The 12,895-nt window shown below is 37.8% G+C and overlaps 1 protein-coding gene across 2 annotated transcripts in view; it reads left to right on the top strand.

Annotated features, from left to right (window-relative positions):
* Positions 1–5,249: 5,249 nt before the first annotated feature.
* Positions 5,250–12,895, top strand: part of LOC128613497 (ephrin type-B receptor 3-like) — a 47,820-nt gene continuing 40,174 nt past the window's right edge. For both annotated transcript variants that reach the window (XM_053634320.1, XM_053634318.1), the window contains exon 1: positions 5,250–6,213. In XM_053634320.1, coding sequence (XP_053490295.1) covers positions 6,156–6,213 — 58 coding nt within the window. In that variant the 5' untranslated portion in view covers positions 5,250–6,155. The remainder of the gene's footprint in view (positions 6,214–12,895) is intronic.

The following is a 12,895-nucleotide window of genomic DNA, read 5'->3' as shown; positions in this document are numbered from 1 at the left end:
TTCATTCCCATGTGTCTCCCCATCCTTCCCACAATCCCCTGTGTCTGCACATCACTCCCACAATCCCCTGCATCTGCACATTATTCCTACAATCCCCTGCATCTGCACATCATTCCCACAGTCCCCTGCTTCTGCACATCCTTCCCACAATCCCCTGCATCTTCACATCATTCCCACAATCATCTGCATCTGCACATCATTCCCACAGTCCCCTGCTTCTGCACATCCTTCCCACAATCCCCTGCATCCTCACATCATTCCCACAATCATCTGCATCTGCACATCATTCCCACAATCCCCTGCATCCTCACATCATTCCCACAATCATCTGCATCTGCACATCATTCCCACAATCCCCTGCATCTTCACATCATTCCCACAATCCCCTGCATCTTCACATCATTCCCACAGTCCCCTGCTTCTGCACATCCTTCCACAATCCCCTGCATCTTCACATCATTCCCACAATCCCCTGCATCTTCACATCATTCCCACAGTCCCCTGCTTCTGCACATCCTTCCACAATCCCCTGCATCTTCACATCATTCCCACAATCCCCTGCATCTTCACATCATTCCCACAATCCCCGCATTTCTACATTTCATTCCCATGTGTCTCCCCATCCTTCCCACAATCCCCTGCGTCTGCACATCACTCCCACAATCCGCTGCATCTGCACATCATTCCTACAATCCCCTGCATCTGCACATCATTCCCACAGTCCCCTGCATCTTCACATCATTCCCACAATCCTCTGCATCTTCACATCGTTCCCACAATCCCCTGCATCTTCACATCATTCCCACAATCCCCTGCATCTGCACATCATTCCCACAGTCCCCTGCATCTTCACATCATTCCCACAATCCTCTGCATCTTCACATCGTTCCCACAATCCCCTGCATCTTCACATCATTCCCACAATCCTCTGCATCTGCACATCATTCCCACAATCCTCTGCATCTGCACATCATTCCCACAATCCCCTGCTTCTGCACATCATTCCCACAATCCTCTGCATCTGTACATCGTTCCCACAATCCCCTGCATCTGCACATCATTCCCACAATCCCCAGCATCTGTACATCATTCCCACAATCCCCTGCATCTGCACATCCTTCCCACAATCCCCTGCATCTGTACATCCTTCTCACAATCCCCTGCGTCTCCACATCATTCCCACAATCCCCGCATTTGCACATCCTTCCCACAATCCCCTGAATCTCACATTTCCCCCACAATCCTTTTTGTTTTGAGATGAAAGTAATTTTAGCTACATGTTTAGCCCCACCCCTATACACCTTTAATTGATTGTTAAATGGTTGTTGCCGTGGTTACTTCTCAGAGGCATTCACTTCTGCGTAAATGTATGTGAACATGTTTAATTGTTGCATATTTGTGGTTAAATGGATATTTATCCTTGTTGTCATGGTTACATTTCAATGTAACAACTTAATATGAGGATGATTGATTTCGAACTGGGATTGGGATTAAACTTTACAGGCATCTCAATATAAGAAAGTAACACAGACCTGCCACCCAATCTGAAAAAAGTATTCTCTAGGGCCATTGTATACAAACAAAGCACCAGAAATAAAACTACAGAAATTTGTGCTCGTGTGGTAAAGAGAGACAAGGAACAGTTTTGTTTTTAATCAGGAGAAATATTTTACATAAATCTATATATCTACAGAGACATGAAACATTAATCACTTCATAATGAACCTCTGTTAGTTTATTGTTCAGTTCAGTGTGCAGATATTTCCCATAATCCTCTGTCTATTCAATGATATTTAAAAAAAACGCGTTGCTTACAAAACAAGAATTTATAAACTATATCAGACATATTTTATGAATGAATATATGATAATAATAGAAAGGGTAATTTGCACCATAAAAATTATTATTATTATTATTATTATTATTATTATTATTATTATACACTTGAACAAATGCTATATCATCAAGGGTGTACTCCCACCTCATGCTCAGTGTTCCCAGGATAGACTCTGGATCCACCTCTACCCTGACCATGTTAAAGCGCTTACTAATCATTATATTATATTATATGATATATTTTTGTGTAATAGTGTAGTTGTTCAGGTTTTTTTTTTTTCATTATTTTTAAAAAATATATTTATTATTAACAATATTTGGCAACTCCGTCACTGAACAAACATTCAAATAAAGCATAAGTTGAACTTGAAATTGGGGGGCAAGTACCATGTGTGTGTGTGTGTGTAAGTTTGTGAAATTTCCATATGGCAATAAAACGTCTGCCACTTTAGTTATTGAGTTTCTAATGCATGCCAGGTGTGTGTGTGTGTGTGTGTGTGTGTGTGTGTGTGTGTCTGTGTGTGCTTCCATAAAACTCCGTAGCCTGATCTTTTTTTTTTTTTCAGTGGACGTTTTAGTGAAACAATCTGACCGCGTTACAGAAACCAGAACCACAACGACACAACAGCCGTCTCAGTTTCCGTTTCATAAAATCCAATAATAATCACATAAACTCACTCAAATCTAATCTCAATAACTAAATAAATCCCCTGGAAAGAAGAAGAAACGGTTTTGTTGAGTATTACACTTCACTAAGTCATTTCTGAAGTGTATTGTGTTATTTATTTGAATGATGTGGGTGGTGATGGTGTGTGTAAAGCTGTTGCAGAACGTTAACATTGTTTTTGTCCAGAAAAAAAAACAAAATACAGATTTGAAATTAAAAAATGAATAAAAACTAGCAATGCATCCGGTGACATTTTCATCTCGACATCTTTGCAACAATTCTCTGGGACAGGTATTTATTCATTTAAATTACCTTTGATGAAACATACAAAAGTATCATTTATTTATTAAAATCTCAAGAAATCAGGTTGAATGAAATCAGTCAACAACTCACAACATGGACATCATGAAAAAAAAGAATACATTATTAAAATGGTAAAAATGTGTTTATACATGGGACATCATATATATATATATATATATGTATGGATTTTATTCTTTTATTCTATGCTATATATCATTAGTCACCACTAACGGTGTGTGTGTGTGTGTGTGTGTGTGTGTGTGTGTGTGAAAGGAAGTGAAATAGACATGAGAAAAACTAAATTTCACCCCAGAGTGTCAACCAAAACACAAAGGGACGGAAAAGTCGGAGGCTGTTACACTTCTGTCGTCACCTCAGGAGAAGCACGAGAGAGAGAAACTCACACTTATCTAAAAGTTTTGGCACTCCTGGAAAAACCAGGATGGCACAAATCTGATGTGGATGCAGGTTTATTCTCATCAGCAGGTATAACTTAAACATTAAACTGCAACTGATTGCTAAATTCACACTTTATTATAAGTTGTAAGTGAGTTTATATCTAAAATTCACAGCGTGATTAAAATTCCAATTCAAATTTGCATGATGATGGTGTGTTTTATGATTTTAAAATCCAGGAGAAATTGGCTTCAAATCAGCTTTAATACCTTATAGCACTCTGTGTCTGCAGGTCTTTCCTACAATCCTCTGTTCACAGCTGGTAACCAAATTTGATTTATTATAAGGTCGGTGATTGAATTTAGTCACACATGTGGAAATCACAACACACGCTATTATAAAAAATTATAATATTCATGGTTGTAATCCTGTAATTATGTTGGATATTGTATTGCGTTTACAGTTACAGTGTTTAGCAGACGTCCAGTGGTACACATAGTTCAGGGTCTAAGAGTACTATTGAGCTAAAACCCTATTAGAGATGAGTTACTGGCATTTGTCTTGTCACTTGAGTTCACTTGAACTCAAATCGCAGGTAGATCTATTGGTGGACATTCCAGGAATAAAACTATCTCTCGCTGTAATAAATGATCAAAATATTACACTACTCATTTAAATAATGAGCTCGAATATTTGATTAATTGGATCATGTTCATAAAATAAATCTGTATTAAAGGTATGTGAAATATATTTCACAGTTGAATGTGTCACAGACTGCAAATTGTTTAAGAAGATCTGATACAAATTATATATATATATATATATATATATATATATATATATATATATATATATATATATATATATTAGATCATATTGAAAACAAGAGCTAACTGGGGAAAAAAAGGAATAATCAAACATTTAACAAATAAAACAAAAGATGTACATAATACAACAAAAATATATACTATATAGAAATGAATTCATTGAAATATTTCAAACAAATTTATATAAAACATATCATTACATTTTGTCCCCTGAAATGTTCACATTTATCCAAAAGGAGTGACATTATGAATACATGAATGCATATATCATATAATGAATAACACAACAATAATAAATAATAATCATAATATTAACAACACATAGGCTACTTTTACACGTGTAAAATATATTTTCATTTCTATATCCATTTTCCTTAGACAGTAATTATTTACTTACATGATACTTAACGATTGATGAGTTCAGATTAAATCCGTTTTTCTTATCTCAGTCCCTCTAATCCGGAGTTTATTTCTCCTCCAGCTCTGTCTCTGTCTCTGTATGAACACATCTGTCCTCAATGTGCAGGGAAAAAGTTCACTTTAATCCACAAACACGAAAACAAAGAGGCACTTCACAGAATAGCGAAAATCAGGGTTGCCAGAGTGGGTATTTTAGTGCAACCAGAGTTAATTAAATATGTATTTAAATAAGATATATTGGATTGAAATAATAATATAAAAGTATTCGACATATAAATGTCTTGTAATAGAACGTATAATGTGAATATATTGTGGACTGTTTTTGTAGTAAATTAATAGCTGTTTAGAGAAAATAAACGAGTTTAATGGTCTGTATGTGTGATGACCAATCTGGCAACCTGAGAGCGTTGTTTCCGCTAGGAGGCGCTGTGACACTACAGACAGGAAAACTGAAGGGTTGCCAGATTGCGTCAAATTGAAAATTAATCAGATTTGTAACAATGCTAAAAGGAGAAGTTTCTAGGCCTATTTCTCTGAAGTGTTACTCGATTTGCTTCTCCAGGAGAACCGTCGGGAACAGATGGGTTCTCTTTCAGAAAAGTTTGCAAATAGACCCTGTTTATAATAATAGAAGTGTTAACCATACGGAGAACCTTTGAGGAACAGTTTTCCTCCAAATATATATCCCAAAAAATATATAGTTAACCCGGTCAGTGAGCTTTAAAAATATGCCCAAAAGGGAGTAAAACCATCAATCTGGCAACTCGGGATGGGGGGTGGGGGGCAGTATTAGCATCTCTCTCTCTCTCTCGCTCTCTCTCTCTCTCTCTCTCTCTATTCTCAGTCTGACTCGAGCTAGGTTCAGTTCAGTCAGTTGAGCGCGCGGAGCAGAGAGACCGAGAGCGAGAGAGAGAGAGAGACAGAGAGAGAGACAGAGAGAGAGAGGGAGAGAGAGCACCGCATCACACCGCACCGCACCGCTCACGCGCTCAGGGGATTTTAAACACAGAGTGTGTGTGACTGCGTGTGCATGTGTGTGAGACTTGGGCAATGATGTGTCTGCATGCGCTTGTGTGCGTCTGTACCGAGAGAGAGACTGTGTGTGAACAGCGCGAGCACTTATTCCGATCCTGACCCAGTCGCGCGCACACACGCACACACACACACGCACACACACCGGACTACAGGAGCGGCTCTTAGAGACTCGGAGATAACTCTCTCTCTCACACTCACACACACACACACACACACACTACCACACACAGAGGCTCCCAGATTATTCCTGACCCACGGACACGGGACAGAGCGCGCGCGACAGGAACAGTGGAGAAATCCTTCCCGGGATGAGTTCCTCGCGCTAGAGCGCTCCGGGAATTTCACTGGATTGAATGAGGAGTGTTTGAGGAAGATCCCACAGCGCGTGCACAGGAGACCTGGTGTTCTGGCATTTTCACAGGTTTATATTTTGGGAATTAATAGAAGAGCGCTCGCGCTGCTTTCTGTATGAACTAGAACAGATACTAGGTGTTTCGAACTCCTTATAACTCCTCTGCACGCAACTTTTGGATTACAGGAGCATTTCAGATTTGCCTTATTTCATTTTGTTTGTCCCGGTTTATGGAGGTTTTGTCCCGGACTAAAGCTGCAGGACTGTAGGCTCAGCTCGGTTCTTCTGTTCCCCCGCTGCTGTTCTCCGCGCTTCATAAATGGATTATTGGCTGATTTTGTGCGGCTTTTTGCTGCGCGTGACTTCCGCTGTGGAAGGTAACAACTCTCACTCCATATATATATATATATACACATATATATATTCTTCCTTTTTGTCCAACATTATTCCGCTGATATTTCTATTTGTGTGTGTTTGTGTGTGTGTATGTGTGTGTGTGTGTGTGTGTGTGTGTGTGAAATCAGCTGTGAAGATTTCATGCGAGCACACCTCTGAGTTCTAGTTATTATTATTATTATTATTATTAATTTTTATTTTTTAAATATGTTTAATTTAAACTATACATTGCATGTGTTATACAGATCATTTGTTTAAATAATTCAAACTGAACACACACACACACACACACACACACAGGTCTGTGTACTAGTCCTCTTTTTTGCCTATCTCATCTTATCTTATCTTTTGATTCTAATGAGGAAAGAGGAAATGAGCATCTCTTTGACACCTTTCCAAACACACACACACACACACACACACACACACACACACACACACACACACAGAGGCCTGCATTTACTATGAATTTCTGTGAAGCTCATTTACTATTGATAATACATTCTGTAGCATGACACTGTAACACAGTGTTATGTTGCTCTTATGCAGTGTGTGTGTGTGTGTGTGTGTGTGTGTGTGTGATTAGTGTAAAGATCTACAGCAACGCACTCTGTACACTGAGAATTCACTAGGATCTACTATAAACCTTTCGGAGAGATTTATATCGAAATCCGAAGGTTTATATTTGAGCAGATTTTTCATTCCGGGTTCACAGAGAATTCTCACAATCTGAACGATTTTACAGAAAAAAAAAATGTCTTTCCTTCTCTACGTCACACTTTCTCCTCCAGCGCCACCTCACTCAGGCCTTTCCCCCTTATAATTTATCCCAGTTTCATCTGTGAGGATTGCTGTGTTTTAGAGAAATACATCGTGAACTTCACGCTTTCTTCCCTTTCACACACACACATCTTTATTTATCATTTATTCCTGTTGAAATGGTTTCTTTTGGATAAATACGTGCTAGGAGTACGAGTTCGAGTACGAGCTACATGTTTCATTTCTAGTCCAGCGTGAGACTTAAAATCTGTAAAATGGAAAAATAAAAAATAAAAAAGATTTTAATATATTTTCTGTACAACCAATTCCTGTTTAATTATGGATTATTTCTTTCTTTTTAAAATATATTTTTACATAAAGAAATGAAAATAAGAGTAAATAGAGCAGCACAGAAACACACTCCATATGTCACACTTTCTCCACTTTAATCCCGAGCTCAGGCTTTACAGATTGATTTTCGACAGTTGAACGAGTATAATGCAGGACTATTATAATTCCTGTGTCAATGATGTAGGAAATAGTTATCTTTTTAATAAATACATCCAGTATAATTCGGTTTTACATATACTGCGATGTGTTTTATTCCACTTTTTGCTCTTTATCTTATCTTTTCATGCCGATTAAGGGGAAATGGGTTCTGTCCCAAATCACTAAAACACTTTTATGTTCTTTCAGACTGGCACAAGATGATTCAGTCCTCTTTTTATGATATATTCCTGTTTAATAGACTTATTTTAGATAAATAATTCCTGTGTGAGGAGTATAATAGACTATAATAACGTGCTGATTAACTCTGTGCCATACCCTCTCCACTTTTTGACCTTCTCGTACCTTTCGTACGGTGTGCATAACATGGTAGCGTGGAAAACTATCTTTCATTTATTTATTTATTTACTTACTTACTTACTTACTTACTTATTGCTCCGTATCTGCATTTCAATCTCTTGTAAAGATGAAATCAGGGCCCTGTCCCAAATACCCATCTCACCACACACACAGACACACAGACACACACACACACACACACACACACACACACACACTCTTTCACATTTTGTTGTTCAGACTAGAGTGAGCTACCGTGCCTGTTCTATTATCATTTATGATCCTGTGTCATTGACGTTAATTGATTAATTTTGTTAAAGACATCGTGTACGACACAGTGACACACTTTCTGCTCATTACATGCTGTTTGTTGCTGACTGATGCACTCCGCTCAGACCGGTACACTCCGCTCTGTCACTGTATTCATTAATATGTTAATTGATTTATTTATCACGTTTTTCATAATTTCCCATAAAAGCATTTCTATTAGATTTAACACTGGAGTGCTCAGTCATAAGCCTTTATTTATTTTTTTGTTTGTTTGTTTGTTTGTTTGTTTACTTACTTGCTTACTTATTTACTTACTCGGGGCCTTGGTTGCATTATGAATATTAATATCAGTCCGTTTGTGTATAAAAAATAGATTTTAATCCACTTTCAGCACCGTGTTCTTGCTGACCATCCCTACGAGGCACACACACATTTACACACATCACACATCTCACACTCACAATCACGCTTCAGTGCACTTTCGGTGATCCTCTTTTACAGAATAATGCTGTTTTCGTGCATATGAAAGTTTATTTAGAATGCTTTTTTTTTTTTTTGCTAAATTAAAGATTCATTTACAGAGCTAGTGCATTTCCCAAACTCAAGGTCATGTCATCATTTTGGGAAAAGTAACACAAAGACAAGAATTCATGATCTTACACTTTTAAATTCAGTCTGATATTGAAATCTCCTTGACGCCTGGGGAGAGTAATTTACGATTATGAGCAAGCAGTTTAGACAGATTCTTTTTTTAAGAACTGTATTTATATATTTGTTAATAGTGAATTCAGACTTTTTTTTTTTACTCGCGTATGGATCTGAACGGATCTGAGCATCAATGATACACACTAAAATGAGACGATGACTACAGATAAGACGTCTCAGACGGTGCGTGTGTTTATGATACTGATTTTTATTTCTTTATCAGTTAAACGAGACTGTATATCCGCTCATATCATATCATATCGCGGTTTATTATCATAAACGTGTTAGGGTCAAGAAATTAGAACAGGTTATATATATATATTGGGTGTGTGTGTGTGTGTGTATATATGTGTGTGTGTGTATGTATGTGTAAAAGCATATACATACATGTTGAAGCTGTAATGGTGTACATGTAGTGTATTATTAAGTATTACACTCAGTGCAGTTTTACAGTAAATGTGAACACAGTGCAGGAGATATTTATATTCCAAATAACCTGATACTTATGAATACTTGAATCAATATTCCCATAATATTCCTTTATTAGACGTAATTTTAATTTTGTGATCATATATATATATATATATATATATATATATATATATATATATATATATATATATATATGTGTGTGTGTGTGTGTGTATATATATATATATATATATATATATATACGTACACACACACACACACATATATATACACACACAAACACACACACAAATATATATATATATATATATATATATATATGTATGCATACATACATACATAAACTATGAAAAGAAGTGACGTGTGGGTGTAATTAATATTAGCACTCTATTATGTTAATTACACAATAACAGTATGAAATTGTAAAGTAAATCCAAGCACAGTTTATAGATTTTTACACTAAATCACCAATTTCAGATTTATGCCCATATATAGTAAAAACATATACAGTACACGTTGCCACTGTTCCAGTGTGTATATGATCAATGGTGCATAAACTGTAAGTATTATACAGTTGGAACTGAGCATATTCCTTTGATTAGATAAGAGCAATGTCAGGAGAAAGTATGTTCGTTTTGCATTATTTATTTTTTTTTTATATACGTATCTGTGAAATTTCGACTACAGATTCGGATCAGTTTCACCTCACGTGTATGTTTTTGTTCACGCGTCTGCGCTGAAGTTAAAAGAGCAGACATTTTTAGCTCGTGTTGTACTCAACTCAGAACGTGCAAACTCTTTCACGTCACACGGCTCATTTGGTAAAGCGCGTGTGCAACATTAGAGCCCTTTTACACCAGTCCAGACGTATTTCGTGTCTTTATCAGTAAAGCTGGAGTCTGAATGATTATCTGCTCCATTTACTTATCACATTTCACATGGAGCCATCTGCTGCATTTTATTACTGAACTTCTTATTACGTGCCATTTCCTGATTTTGTGCATCTGATAGAGTTTAGATCATTAGATAGATCTATTATTAAATTTGAAGTTGCTTTAGCCTGTGAATGAAATTGTGAAGTAAATTGAATTGTGTAGTGTGTGTCGTTTAACTATTTTAACAGGGTTCTGTCTCAATAATCGATGGTCAGAGAGATAGATCGTTTAGCTAGTGTTACAGTTTAGACTTTTAACTTCACGTCTTGTGTGTCTCGTTTCTGAAGGACGGTCTCTGCTGTACACGCTACATGGGTTTAAAGTGAATCTGAGTGCAACGTAGATATTTATTTATTCATTATACGCAGCACTGTATTAAACAATGCACACGGTATTACATAAATTAAGTAATACATAATACATTATTATTATTATTATTATTATCAGAGCTTATGTAATTGTGCTATGTAAATGTGTTATAAATATATAATAATAGTTATTATTAGACAGCTGTCCTCACACTGCAGGTCTAAACGTACAGTCTGTGCAGACGCCTCCTCTCAAAATTCTGTAATGTAGATACTAAAGCATGAACTAAATTAATTGCACATATGCACTAGAATTAATACACATCAATTCTATTGCATATGCACAATTATTATTAAATGATAGAATATGGACTACTTGTATACATGTGAAAGAAGCTGCAGTGCTGCTTTAAGCTGACCGTGTACCGGGACAGTTTTATCCCTTATCTGGGAAAGTTTCATTACTTACCCCATGATAGTTTTATGATAGTTTTATCCCTTATCCCGGGACAGATTTTTATCTCTTATTTCCGATGTTTTTTTTAGCCCTTCACTTGGGACAATTGTATCCCTTTGTCCTGGGACAGTTCTTATCCTTTATCCAGGGATCATTTTATTTCTTATTCCGGGACCGTTTTATCTTTCTTCATGGGAAAATTTTAACCCTTACCTTGGCTCAGCTTTATCCCTTATCCCGGGACAGATTGTATCTCTTATCCCAGGAAAGGTTTTATCCTTTATCCTGCGAGTCTTATCCCTTATTTGGGGAATTTCTATAAAGTATCCGAAACAGTTTTATCCCTTATCCTGGGACAGATTTGATCCCTTATCCTGGGATAGTTTTGTCCATTATCCTGGGATAGTTCTGATAAAAAGTTAGACTCGTTATAATCATGACAAATCTCTAATATCCACAGTGCCCAGTGAAAAATAAGTGATATGTGTAACGCTTCTTAAAAGGAAGGTTCGTTTAGCAACTTGAGTAAACACATGAATTCAAGACCGAATTCTTATTATTAAATTATTAAACACTATAGTGTGATACATATATGATTGGAGGTTCTTAAACTCACTCACGTGTGCATGCGTGCGTGCACACACACACACTTTCTCTATAAACGCAGTCTGAAACAGATGATTTGACCTCTTCACTTTCACTGCTGAATAATAAACGAGTGCACCGACATCACTCACAGTTTACTGCTCTAATTAAAAATCAGCACCGAGAGAGAGAGAGACATGTTTACTCTTTATTTTAATAAAGACCCACAGTGTGCATAAAACTGATAACATCACACAATTACATGAACTGTGTGTGTGTGTGTGTGTGTGTGTGTTTGTATATGTGTGTGTACGTGTACGTGCGCATGTGTGTGTGTATGAGAGTGAGTGCATGTTGAACAGATGTCCGCTGAGTGCAGTCGGCCATATAGGGGTTACGAGACCCAGTCATGTGGCCTCTGACCACACACACACACACACACACACACACACTGTTTCAGGCTGCTACATTTCCAGCTCAACACTAACAAGAGCAGCAGTGAGTGGTTTAGCGTCTAAGTCACTATACTAGTGTGCACTATATTGCAGCCTACAGTGCTGAAGTGCTGCTCTTGAGACATTGTTTAGTACATTAGTCGGGACATTATTTGGGACACAGCCACATGCGTTGAAAAGAACAGGTTTCTAATCGCTGAGAGAGCTAGCTAACATTGCTTGCAAAAGCTGCTGCTAGTGTGTTATAGATACACACTACTGAGTACACTAGTGCGGCGGTTTGGAACACAGTGATTGGCTGGCCCTGTTTTGATGACATCATTTTGTTGCTCCAGTTCAACGTTTTATGTGTCTGCACTGTGTGTTCGAAATGAGCAACTCAGCTAATTGTGTGTGTGTGTGTGTGTGTGTGTGTGTGTGTGCGCATGTGTGTGTGTGTGTGTGTGCACGCATGTGTGTCTGATCTGAATACACAACTTGCCTTTTTCAGCTTTTTAACACTCTGAACTGGCAAAAGTCCCTGTGCTGTGTGCGAGACAGAGAGAGAGAGAGAGAGAGAGAGAGAGAGAGAGAGAGAGAGAGAGGGAGAACCCACCCAAGCAGAACGACAGAGACAGATAGGAATAAAGACAAGAGAGACATACAGAGAAAGAGAGAGGGAGAGACAGAGGTGGGTGTCAGAGTGAGACAGGTGGTTTTTTAAATATTTTTTTGGGGAGTGAGACGGGTAGTTTGGGGTGTGAAATGGGAGGTTTAGGGAGTGAGACTGGTGGTTTTTGATGTTTTTGTTTGGGGTTTGGCGTGTTGGTTGGGCGGTCTGGGGAGTGAGATGGGCGGTCTGGGGAGTGAGATGGGCGGTCTGGCGAGTGAGACGGGCGGGTTGGGGAGTGAGACGGGCGGTCTGGGGAGTG

The sequence above is a fragment of the Ictalurus furcatus genome, chromosome 10 (assembly GCF_023375685.1).
Source record: "Ictalurus furcatus strain D&B chromosome 10, Billie_1.0, whole genome shotgun sequence".
Taxonomy (NCBI): Eukaryota; Metazoa; Chordata; class Actinopteri; order Siluriformes; family Ictaluridae; genus Ictalurus; species Ictalurus furcatus.
The sequence above is the reverse complement of the archived record's forward strand: the minus strand, read 5'-3'. Positions and strand labels throughout refer to the sequence as shown.